Here is a 13,290-nt window from a genome sequence, read left to right as displayed (position 1 = left end):
TTTTTAATAATTTAGTGACAAGAATGCAATAAATCAACTGCACCAAATATCCTCTGAAGTTCTTAAATGTTCTTAAAATGAGGGATTTCCTCTATTTCTCAGTTTTATATTATGGTGGATTGAATGTCGTTGGGTTTTGGACCGTTGGCCGGAAAGAAATCAAGCAATTTGAAGACGTCACCGTAGTTATTAATGAATGCCTTACTGTGCAGGCCATGGGATTTCTTCTTCATGATTTTCAGCAGTACATCCAACAACTTCCAGAATCCAACTTGTTAGGTCATTTTTATCATAACCTTGCAAGACAAAAGTGTAGAAACTCCTGAGGCAGGCTTTACTCTATGAGTTAATATGATGCACATTGTGTTTATGCTAATCTCACTACTGTGTCCAAGGTCAAGGAGTAGGATTAAGGTCAGTAAGGCTTCCACATCAACTCAACTTTTGATGTGAATTATTACTGTTAACTACATTGACTTTTATTTTCGTTGGTACATCTGTCTTCTCTCTGTAGGTGAAGTTTTCTACTCTCAAATCAGCAAAAAGCTCACCTTGCAGCAGGCGTTTGAGGAGTGTGAGCTGCACGGCACAGTGTTGGCATCACCCGGTCAGCTGTTTGCAGCCTGGAGGGAAGGCCTGAACCGCTGCGACTTCGGCTGGCTGTCGGACGGCAGTGTCCGCTACCCAACTACCGTCCCCAGGCCTCAGTGCGGTGGAGGCCTGCTGGGGGTTCGCACAATGTACAAATTCGAGAACCAAACAGGCTTCCCGGACCCTACTGACAAATTCGGCGCTTACTGCTTTAAGGGTAAGGCTGGAACATACGGATCTGAACATTTAGAGAAAAAAATCACTTTTATGGTAAATGTTTATTTTCTTTTATTTGTGTCTCTGTGTAAAATAGTGATATCTAGTGGTGAAGGTGAAGATTACATCTATCTGAATACCCCCCCTACCCCTTCAATAAGTCTGAAGTTGCACAAGGACCCCATTAGAGCCAGTGTTTGGTTTAATTTTAGCTTTTTTAATTGTGAAAACAATAAAATAACTCTAAAAATTCTAGGTGATAATGATGCACCTTAACACTGGATGCCACTTAATATAAAACCCAAAGAAGTCTGCTCTGAGTTACTGTAGAAACCCACTTCCTGTGTGAAAAATAAATGGCTCATTCTTAGGTAACAGAAACCAAATGATTCTCATATTAAGGTGATTATATATCAATGAATATCTAATACTAATCCTTATACTGAAACTTTTAAATTCCCACACTCTATAAAATAAGTTATATTATGAGGCTGGGGGGGATTATTCAGAGAAAAGATCACAGTTATTATAAAAAGGCCTTTTTCAATCTTTTTCATCTTTAATCATCTTGAGGCACTTCTGATTTATCTGTAATCCCATCCTCTAGGTTGAGAACTTTTATCTACAGGTTACAGTGACAGTGTTTTCTTTCCTTCTCTTCTTAGCTTAAATCTAGGTCAGCACTGTGCATTTTTGCAAGTCCTCATCCAAGCTTTCAAATCATTAAGAAACCTTACAAGAAAACTGTTGCTCTGTACATAAATACTAAGGTGTAGTGCGGCACCAACAGCCATTTAAAACCAGTGAAGCGTACAGAAGTGGCGAGAGAAAGAGGTGACACCAGGCTCAGCTGAAAACAAATGTTACTCAAACCCAAACAAGAGAAGAATAAACTCCCTCTGCCCTGTTTATGGTGGGGCACGTTTTTTTATGAGGGGAAAACCCAACTCATGCACTCTAACACAGATACTGCAGAAACGGGACAGGTCCCTAATGCTTCACAGCTGGACCCTTCCCAAAAAAAACAGACAGACAGAGGGGAGGAAACTGTGGAAAGGAGACTGCAGATCTACTTCTCCCACATGTAACATCATTATTAGGAAATACGCAAGGATCATAAGAAGAGAGGTCACCTTATGTGCACTGCAAAGTAGGTATTCAGTAAAGGATAACCTTGAGTATTATATATGACTAAAAATTATATAAGTCATATCTCTGGCCATGTGGAGGTACTTTCTCAGCTAATGCGTTCTGCCAAAATTTAAGTGAGGTGGCAAAGCTGCAAAAGCGAGAGCTAACATACGGTAAAGTGACAGTTTGAGACAGACCCCCAGCCCAGCCAGATGGCCACGGCTCGCCAAACACATGACATCATATCTGGGCAGGGCTGAACCGAACTTGAACATGCAAGGTCTGGTTCACGGTGCAAAAAAGGACCATACCATACTACAGCTATTCCTCCGAGGCTGCAGGCCAGTTGGCAATAAACACCTCTGTTATGCGGGCATGGAAACCGCAAAAAAAACAAAAAACAACAAGAGAATGAGAGGAAGAATGGAAATGTAAAAGAAATAAATGAATAAAAAAATGGAGAAAAGGGGAACCCACCCCATCCCACCCTCCTCATCTGTCCATACGTACCCCGGACCGCCAGGAGGTAGGGATGGATGGAAGGGAGTCAATTACACACCGTTTATTAAAGCATTATGGCAGTGACGTTCAAAGCCTCCTGCTTACTCCCAAGACACTAACTATATGAACTCAGCACTTAAACCTGCACAAAGAAGCATTGTATGTGTGTTTTGGATTCCTGTCTTTTCTCATATGGTATGTATTCCATCATAATGAGATATAAATCTTTGCGAGCATCGCAGGATATTTTGAGGAGCCTCAACAACAAATCCTTATAGTCTGCTCACAATTGTAAATAGCATTATAGGAAAAAGAAAAAAAAAAAACATCCAGTCATTGTCAAAAGACTATCCTGTTAATATTCTGGCACCAGACGTTTCCATGTCTGAAACGGCTTCATTCTTAACAGGTTACCTTCATGTCTTAAAACTCAGTTCTGTTTCCTTTTATAGCCCGTCGTACTCTAACAGTTCTCAGGCAGACTCATATTTAGCATTTTTCTGATAGTACAGTACATTTTCTAATGAGTCATGGCAATACTGATTCATTCTGTAAACATTTTTTGCACTTTATTGATGTTAGCTCATGTTAACTGGTCTCATTTTTGCTTTTTTTTTTTTTTCAAGAAAGCCAGACCTGTGGTTTTATAGGTTATAGATAAGACCACAGACCATATTGCATGACAATATAACGTCACTTATAAATAATGAAAATGGAGGGGGAAATCATTAAGATCAGTTATTGGCATTAAACTGCTAATTTTTGTGTCATGTTTCTACAGAAATGAAGCTAATCTTTAGCTTTTGTTGTGTTTGGAGAATTTCATGTTCATAGTCCTCATTCAAGCCATACAACTATCATTTAAAATTGTTTTTGCAGTATTCCTTCCTTGTGGAGATGGTCGATTGAATCCCTACTCAGATCTTTTACCTGCATTCCTAAAATGACTCTTGACTCACAGATCTGTGTCCATTTACTCAGATTGTAGATATCCACTAGTAAAGTCCCATAAATTACAGTAAAGAGTTGATTTGTAGGGAGGAAACCAAATGTAATGGTGAACCCAACAATCTGGATGGATGGATGAATCCATACTCAGATCTCTTACCCAAGATCCACTTGCAGATAGAAGAACCACTCACCAAGAAGATTCAGTACTCACACAGAGATCCACTCACAAGCAGAGATTCGTTTACTCACAGGATCTGTTGTAATGTGAGTTCTCTGATTTAGATTCGTCCTTTCGGGTGTGATTGGACAATTCTGGCTCAAATTACTCAAATGACTCAAACAACCCAGATCCTACCAGTGAGCGATTCACAGTGATCCAGATTCTTAAAATGATCCAAGTTTCCCATCATTACTTTCTTTGATTACTGACTGAAGAGTAGTAGACCAAGACCGGAGGATATCAAGACCAAGACGAGACCGAGACCAAATGAGTTGAGTCCGTGACAAGACCGAGACCACAAAGAAGATCATTCTTAAGAACTACATCTCTAATAGACTGTGCAGGGCTGGCATTGTCTGTTGAGAAAAGTTCTACAATGTATTTGAAGAGGGCGCGTAGATAATACTATTCTGTGATGATGCAGTTTTTGTACAAATCCCATCGACACCGCTATTTCCGAGACCAAGACAAGACCGAGACCAAAGAGAGTAGAGACCAAAACAAGACCGAGACCAAATGAGCTGAGTCCGTGAGAAGACCGAGACCACAAAAAATTGTTCTCGAGACCGGTCTTGAGAACTACATCACTACTGAAGAGTTAATCAAATTGCAGTGAGCTCATTACTGCCACTGGTGGCCACTTCTGGAAGTAGCAAACACACAAAGCGCAACATGATGTAAAGGGGAAACATCATTAATAAGCGAGAGTTTTGACCCCGAATCATAGCTGCAATTTTTAAAACACTCCCTCTCTCATTTCTTTATTTCTCTCTTACAGCTAAACTACCAGAGCCGACCACTGTGGGCCCGTCAGTGACTCCGTCTTCGTCTAAACCAGACAGCAGCACACACTCTCCCCGTTCTCCCACACCTACGCAGCCCCCAGTCCCGGACAGCGCTGCCATTCAAACTAGAGGACCAGAGCCAGTACCATATTCTCCAACAGACAGACCACACACAGCCACACATAGGCCTGATTACACAACTTCACCAGACCAACATGGAGCCCCCCACACAGAGACAGGCCGCACCTCCCCTCACACCACAGCCTTTGTAAGCCCCACTCCCACGATAGACGACTATGACATCCGGGATTTTGAGAACTTAACCATGGTTGAGTCTGTACCTGTTAGAGGAGACGCTTTGCTCCCCATGCCGCTGCCTCCTTTACCCACCACCAGCTCACAGACCGTACACTTAGATATCGCCCCCGAGAGAGACGGAGGCCAGGCGGGGTCAGGCAGAAGTGAGAGCAGCGGCAGCGGGGAGGGAGGCAGCAGTGATGACAGCTCCAGCGGGGCTGAGGTGGGGGTAGTGGTCACCCCAACACAGGTGTGGGTCACCACAGAGTCAGAGCTGGGAATGGAAACCGCATCAAAGGAAGCCCCAATGAAGCCACAGCTGCCTGTAGATGTTACCCAGAGTATGTGGTTCCAGTAGTGGTCACCCCAGAGCCAGGCCTCCCAGTGGCAGTGGAGACATGGGACAACAGCCCGCAGTGGTCTTCAAAGAGGATGTCACCCCGGGACTCATCACAGTGTTCGACCATGACCGGTCAGTGGCCATTCCTGTAGATGGAGAGACATCAGGCAAACCTCCGATCCATGTCATCATTGTTAATGTGCAGGACCACAACCAGTCAGGTGAGTGACACATCCATCTTTCCCTTCAGCTCATTTCACTTATGTTGCCACTAAACTAAAGTGGAGCTCATGACACATATTGGTCAAAACAAGGCCTTGTCAGAAAGACGATTCCAGCTTTCATTTTAGAGCTACCTGTTATCCAACTTTTCTTTACTGCTAAACTGGACTATACACACAAAAGCATCCAATTTATAATAATGCTTTAATCTGAAAGACATCCACAGTATTGATTTTTATGTTTAGAAAGAGACTGACAGAATGATTTAAATACTTTTTCATGGGTTTCAGTGCTTGAAAGATAAAATCTCAATATTATTTAATACGATAATATAATATAATTTATCTTTCTTAACCCATAAAGACCCATTGCTACTTTTTTGTCAGTTCCCAAATAAATTTTTCTCTGTATCTAACCTTGTTAAGTGATTTTTAAACCATTTATTATAATATTGTCCTCTGTGTTTTGCTTTTTTTTTTTTCAATGAAAATCATGTATTTTCCCCTATTCAATTCAGTGATCATGTAGATGTTCATAAAAGCTCAGGTTAAAGTTGATTGTCATAATATCAGAAACACAGAAAAATAAAGAAAATGTGTCTTTTTCCACTAAATCTATCATTAACTGACCATAAACCCAGTGTTTCCATCCACTGTCATTTATCAACCTCGATGGGTTTTACTGGTGAATCAATGTTGTAGAAGATAACGGTGTTTTCACGTTCACTACGGAGCCTCTGAATGTCTAAATGGGTCATATCTGATGACCATGAAAAGATGAAAACTGCATTTTACACCAATTATTTACATGTATTGATAGGATTAGTGGATCAACAGGTATTAAACAGTTTAGATCAGTAGATGGTTTTGGTTGCCAGTGGCTGTTTGGGTCTTTATGGGTTAAAGCGTTGAAAAAGCTCTGTTTAAATGGTACAATAGAGGTAGATGCATAGGCCTATAGTGTGAGAAGACTTCCAGAGATGGTAGACATTGACCTCCTCTTCCTGTACTCTGACCTATGACTTCAACAGAACAAGGCATTCCCATATTCCCACTCATGAGCTGCAACACATTTTCCATTGCGCCAAACTTTGACTGCTTTGGGTTCAAGGATTTTTGGATTTCCCTTTCGGTCTTTCAGCGAGAACATTTGTCTTTAAGCATGACTTCATGTCTCTTGCGCTGAACTGTCAAAATCCTTACAGTAATCTCCTCCGTTGATTTAGCGTTGTTTGTTGTTTCCGTATGAAGCAGCTTATGGCGTCTTACCTTTCTCAGCTTTGTATTCTCTTGCACGCTGACAGATTCTCACACACAAAAACACACACTGGTAATAAAGCCAGATGTGGAAAGTTATGAAGTCAGTCATCTCTGCTTAGCCAATTTTGTAGCTAAACATATTGTAAACACATCACAGTGTCTCCATTGGGAAAACAAGCTCAAATCACAGTCAAACGTGTCCGATAGCGGCTCTCTTTCACTTTACCTTTCTTTCTTTCTTTCTTTCTCTGTCAAACACACACATTGGTGGTCCAATTAAGGAGTCATCAGTCTCTGGTTTTTTTGAGCAGGAATGTAACTAGAGTTGTGTGTTCAACGTTGAGGTCTAAATATCTGTACAAGGAACCGGAAACAAACCACAACTTGTTGACCTTAATTGTCCCCTCTCTAGGGACCTGCCTGAATTGCCGTAGCCAACAATTTAATTTCTACACTCTCTTTCCTCCCCCACATTTGTCTGTAGTACTTCTGTTGCCATTAACCCGTCTCTCACTCACACACACACACACACACACACACACACACACACACACACATACACCCACTCATATTACACTCTTAATGTGTTTGTTCCCCTCTCAGCCAAGTCGTGCCATCTTCTCAGGGTTGTGTTTGTTATTGAAATATTAAAGAAGTATTATGTTGCATAGGTTATATATCATCACATGAACCCGGCGCAGGTTTGTGTGAGGCCCTTTCACTCACTGTTTCCACGTCTTGAGGAAATTAGGAAAATTGTTGCACTGAACATTATGATGAAACGTATTCCTGTTTCTTGTGGTATTGAGTTCCGAGTCAAACAGAGGCTTTTTGACTTTGGGCAAACATATTGCAGCTAATGCAGTTTAACTGCTTAGATAAGTCACATGCAGAGAGCGTCTTTTCATCCTCAAGCAAGATAAAGTGAGGTCTGGTGTTTTCGCATTGCTTTTTGCACATTTTTTTACCCCAGTTCCCACGATATTGTTTCCATGTGTACCATAAAGTCTTAATGAAGAGACACAAGTGTGCATTGTCTGAGTGCAGCCCCTGGCACTGACTGACCAACCTTAATCATAACCAACATAGACCGCTGACTGTTAACCATCCAGATATGCACTTGGTTCCTTTTAATCAACATCAGAAATTAGCTTGAGTACAATTGAGACACTGACTTCACTTATCAGCTCAAGGCAATTGTTTTAATGCTAAAGACAGACATATGTAGACAGATGCAATAAAGGGAAAAGCCCATACAAAATGGGATGTTCTACCATTAGATTTTATTGTCTATTATCAGGCTTTCCTATCATCTGTACATCTATCTATTCATGTTGTTTGTTTCTCTTTTGTTTTTAGTTGACGATGTCCTGAAAATCTTGAACCAACCTGGGGGTGGCATTGACGGCTCCCAGCAGTTCTTCCCCCAGATTACTGACTTTTCCCAGATTGCCAGTGAGGCTATCCAGGGCAGTGGTGATGCTGACTCCTTTGACCCCTCTCCTATTGGCCTGCCTCCAACGGTCAGCTTTGTCAACGGAAAACATGAGGTACAACCACTGGACTCTAAGGGCTCATTAGCTTTGGACATCATTTATATCCGTGTTAATAACACTGTGTTCAGAAAAGACATTTCTGAGATGTAGGAACATGGTGATGCTACAGAAAAAATGTACCTAGAATATTCAAATCTCTCACTTCAGATCTATTTATTTAAGACATTTGTGTGATTAGGTATCATTCCATTTCATTCATTCACTATCACTTTGGTTGTCTTGATAATTCTTTAAACAGTTGTAATAATTACAATATACTACAGTCTTTTTAAGTTTCATTACAACACAATTTTCCTCAACTATTCAGTGCAGCTAAGTGTTATTAAGTAAGAATGAAAAGGACAATTTTACAGATAGAATATAAGTTAATACTAAGTGTATACGGCCAATTGCTGTCATCTGATGGCTCACATACTATAGATTCGCTTCATATCCATTTGGAGGTTTGTTCAGACCTTTATGACTACTCACAGTATTCCTAGTGCTGCTGCTGTGGTCAAATATCTCAGCACATATCTAGTTGAGTGTAAAACATGAGAACAAAGGTCAGATTTTGCATAAAATTTCTTAAAGAATTCTAAGGATTAGTCTTGTTTATGTATATATGTGTTAGTTATTGTGACTTTTTTTTGGGCAGGTGACTTTTGAGCCAGAGCTGCCAGAGGAAGCCAGAGGAGACCAGTTTGAGACAGCCACCCCTGTCCAGGTAGATGAAGGGGATGACAAGGAGAAGGAGGAGGAAAGTGCTACCCCTTTTGACTATGGCAACATAGAAATCCACACAGAGGAGACGCCAACAAAGGAAACAGATGATGTGGACTCTCATCCCACCGATACATACCCAGATGTCACTACAGAGTCAGACCTGTATCCTGACACTATTCACCACATAATTACAGACTCTGAGGGAGTCAAAACTCCACAACCAGATGATCAGATGGCAGCAGCTATGAGCACAACTACTTATTCATCCTTGGTCTCATCAGTGGCACCTACTGTATCCTCTGCTTCAGTTTCCTCTCTTGTCTCCCATCCTGTGACCAAAAGACCCTCCACTTACGTGGATATGGAAGGGTCTGCAAGCCGGGCCACGGATGACGAGGCGGGGACAACGCTGGAGGGATCAGCCGATGAATCTTTGCCCACACCAGCTCCAGAGATTCTGTCAGGTGTCATGACTGATGAGACAGAAATCGGAGGGACTGAGGTTCCCACTTTAACTCCAGATACACAGGAAACACCCACTACAACAAAGACACAAACAGAAGAGTTCGAAGGGTCTGCATCAGGAGAGGACGAGGCTTCAGGCCAAGATGCTAACTTGCCAGAGACACCTACGATAACCAGCACATTGTCACCCAGGTCTCTGCACACACTCCCACCAACTTATTCCACCCTCCATCCACAACAGCCTTCGGTGGAAGTGGGAGTATCTGAAGTCCCTGTTGTCGTACCTCCTGGTGACGGAGCCACAGAAGCAGGCTCAGCTACAGAGCAGCCATCCGGAGAGGGGGGAGGTTCTGGGGAACATGGTCTGGTTTACCTTACAGAGGCTGCTGTTACAATTGCACCAGCTTTAGCAGCTGTGACTGTTGGAGACCAAACCACCCTCACCACCAAACTCATAACATCCGAGCTTAGCACGCCAAAACACACTAAACATCCCTCCTTCGTATCCACAGATGACATGACACATCTGACTGTTACCACTGAGCCTGTAACCACAACCCCTGCTGACCAAACCACACAAACCACCAAGATTTACAGAGACCAAACTGAGCAGTTCACAACTGAGAAACCCACCCCAACTTCAACAAAGTTCATACCCCACCCAGTGTCTTCAACAGCAACACCCTTGTACACTTTTGAGCACGGGACCCATTCTGTCCCCCAGTGGGCTCTGGTCCCTGACCCTGCTGCCACCCCTCTCCCAGATGACTTTGAGGACTATGACAAAGAGATCAGGCCTCCTCTGGTGGAGGCACTTCCTCAGGCACCAGAAGAGACCCCAGCCACACAGCAACCAGAGACTGGCACTGATTCATCGTATTCTTTGGAAGCTAGCACTGTGAATATCAGAGGTACATGAATTGTATTACTAATGTTTTGCTGTTGAGCTTTTACCACAGTGTAAACACTTAGTACTTCTCTTTTCTCTGGCTGAATCTGTGAAGATGAATAAAATCCACAGCTGTTGTTTGAGCCTCCTCCAGTCACTGAGAGCCAGTGAGCTACAGCCCATTACAGCTCTGCTAATGACGCATACACTGGTGTGATTTTAATGAGTTTCCATTTGCTTGGTGTCATTTGTACAGATCTCCTGCCATGCTCTGATAGTGTGTGTCTCAACGGAGGTTCCTGCTACAAGAGAGGACCACAAAATATCTGCATGTGTGCACCTGGATACACTGGGCAGTACTGTGAAACTGGTACACACACACACACACACACACACACACACACCTACACATGTGCTTTTTTTGAACACACCGTATTGACCCTGTACTGACAGATGGGACGATGAGGAATAATATAGGCTTGTGTCTGCAGATGTTGATGAGTGCCAGTCTAACCCGTGTCTGAACGGAGCCACCTGTCTGGACGGGGTCAACTCCTTCACCTGTCTCTGCCTGCCCAGCTATTCAGGAGAGCTCTGCGAACAAGGTCAGCCTCTGAAGAATGATTTTACAATCACTTTATGCACAAAAAGTACAAAAACAAAGCAAAGTCATTCAAGATTAGTGCTGCTTTGGTGTTAGTTTTACCGTTCTTAGCATTAGTTTTATTCTTATTCTTTGAGAGAGGGTACAAATAAGCTGAGAGTCACAAGAAAAATGTGTATTCACAGGTATGGCAAGCAGAGGGAGAACAAAGCTGTTGTTTTTAACGTCCTGTCAGTCTCATGTCTTAACTTGAAGTGAAGACTGACAGCACTGAACTTGCTCCATGAGTCCAAACAAGTCATTATATGCACCTCACCAATGTTTTCAGATGTCCACTTGCATTGTTGCTGTATGTCTTTGGTTTCTACATCAACATTCAGATGTGAGCCATCATCCAGTGCTTCTCTACTAATCTGCGCTAATACAGACACAACTTCCCTCTTGATTCAGTTAATTCACTTAACTTTTTTTTATAAAGTCATTTTTCTTTGTTGGGTTGAGGTAGTCATTCCAGGTCAAAAAAAGTCCAAGTGACGTTGCAAATCAATATAATTACAGTCAAAGACACATGTTGGTTTTTAACAGGCAAGTCTTAAGTCAACAAATTCATGGCTTCATTCCAAACTGTCTCCGACTCCACGTCTCTGAAAAAAACATAGTGAGCTCAGTAAACACTGATAGAACAGATGCTCAAAGTGAAGATAAGAAGACCTAAACAATAAACTATCTGAAGTGCCATCACACAGGTGGACACAATGTGTAGAATGATTTTTTTCTCCGCAGTTGTCCTCTTGCACTGGGCGTTGGCTCTACAGCAGATTAGTTCCAGCCTCTAATCCAATATTTTTGCCATTACTCAGCAGCAAATCAAGGTTCAGCCATACAAGGAGTCTCCAAGGATTAATATTTTTCCATAAAAAATTGATATTAGTGTTCCTCTCCCAGTATTTCTTGCACTTAACTAGACTTCTATGAAATAGAAATGCTGTAATGAAGCTGCTTTCCCTTTTTCTATTGTGTAGTAGAGGTAATGATAAAAGTCATAACACTGTAATACCGGCTAGTTGTCAAAGCAGGGAGAGAAGTGTGCAGTTAGTTTTACCCACAGTTTTAATGGATGAGGTTGTATGAATTATGAAAAGCTTTGTTGGAATTCATCCAGCGAACTTGAAACTATTCAGATTTCACCCTATAAATATTTCTTGTAGGGGGAGAATTATCAGTTTAGTGCTTATAGTAAATGTGTAATTGTGAAAAATTTGACATTATTTATTCTTAATAAAGCATAGCAAGGAAGTTGCATATTTAATTAAAAATCAAATAAAGCCGGTTTTAAACAAGAGTATTTTCTTGTCTGTGCTTAATTATCTGCAGTTAAAACACTTGTATGTTTTTGGGGGTTTTTTTTTAAGAATGCTGTAGAAATGTGAAGGATCTGAGCAGGTTGTACAACATGGTGTACATGTAAATCGTATTGGACCAGTTTCCCCATCCACATACAGTACATGCAGTATTAGATAAAGAGCAGACACAGCTGTCCTCTTGTATCAGTTTGCCAGTGGAAAGAGCAAGAAAAGAGATAATTGCTCTATTATTTTAGTCCGAAAGCTTTTGCAGCTGTGTGGCATTGAAATAATGCTAAATACTGCTAAATACAGCCTCAGACTTCACCATTTGGATAAAGCAGTGTTTAGGCTGGCGTAAACCGATTCCTTCCATCAGAATCTGCTTTTTGCAAACAGTGATTGGATGCCAGAGGCAGAGTCATGGATCAAGACTATGTGTTTATTAGTGGGTCTGGAGTCCTCACCTGACCCTCCAGGTGGCTGCACAGTGGAGTTATTAAGATGATCAGCAGTGGGCTGACGATAGCTCATACCCCGCAGGTCTGACAGCAACTTTCCTTCATGGCTTTATTGGCATACGCATCATTCTGAGGCCACTGATACAAAACATCCATTGTTTACTGAGACTGACAAAGCATACAACTGATTAAAGTCATTGTATAGCAAACTAAATATGTGTGTTGTACATTATCACTGTGCGTGTGTTTGACCTGCAGACAACTGGAGAGTTGTGAGGGTTAATGAAGTCCAACTGTGTGTTACTGAGCTCATTCAGTGTGGGGCCTTTATTCCCCAGCTGGACCTCAGCTCGGGCTCGCTGTCTTTTTATTTCTCCCTCTCTCTTTTGCCTAAACCAGAGCTTGATTAGAAAGAAACAAATGAAAGCTATTGTGTGGCTGCAATACGTTTATGTTACCACAGCAGGGAAGCAAATCAACTGGCTATGGACAATGTAGTGTATATAATGTAATTACCAGAACAAAGCAGCCAAGTCTTGCCACAGACCATCCAGTTTTAAAGACTATGAGACTTGTGTGTATGCTGCATTTTATACAACTTATACTATCACAGCTTTGTGAAATCTTTTCCCTAGTCTGCTCTTAATCCTCAATCAGCTAAATGAGGTGCTTACTTTCATTTCTTTCCTTAAGGATGTAAAATCTGTCCATACAGTTGTAATATTGGTAGTTGGTTAAATTTTGCAAACTAAAG

At 41.7% G+C, this 13,290-nt stretch overlaps 1 protein-coding gene across 3 annotated transcripts in view; it reads left to right on the top strand.

The window, feature by feature from the left end:
- vcanb (versican b) overlaps positions 1–13,290 on the top strand; it is a 28,267-nt gene that overhangs the window by 6,715 nt on the left and 8,262 nt on the right. The window contains exons 1-5 of one of the 3 annotated variants that reach the window (XM_030150851.1): positions 5,066–5,253; positions 7,873–8,063; positions 8,707–10,150; positions 10,385–10,498; positions 10,620–10,733. In XM_030150851.1, the coding sequence (XP_030006711.1) occupies positions 5,091–5,253; positions 7,873–8,063; positions 8,707–10,150; positions 10,385–10,498; positions 10,620–10,733 (2,026 nt within the window). In that variant the 5' untranslated portion in view covers positions 5,066–5,090. Of the gene's footprint in view, positions 1–514; positions 809–4,388; positions 5,254–7,872; positions 8,064–8,706; positions 10,151–10,384; positions 10,499–10,619; positions 10,734–13,290 lie in introns of those variants that run through there. The other 2 variants (XM_030150853.1, XM_030150852.1) reach the window with 2 other exon arrangements.

Source organism: Sphaeramia orbicularis, chromosome 12, assembly GCF_902148855.1.
Source record: "Sphaeramia orbicularis chromosome 12, fSphaOr1.1, whole genome shotgun sequence".
Lineage (NCBI taxonomy): Eukaryota > Metazoa > Chordata > Actinopteri > Kurtiformes > Apogonidae > Sphaeramia > Sphaeramia orbicularis.
The sequence above is the reverse complement of the archived record's forward strand: the minus strand, read 5'-3'. Positions and strand labels throughout refer to the sequence as shown.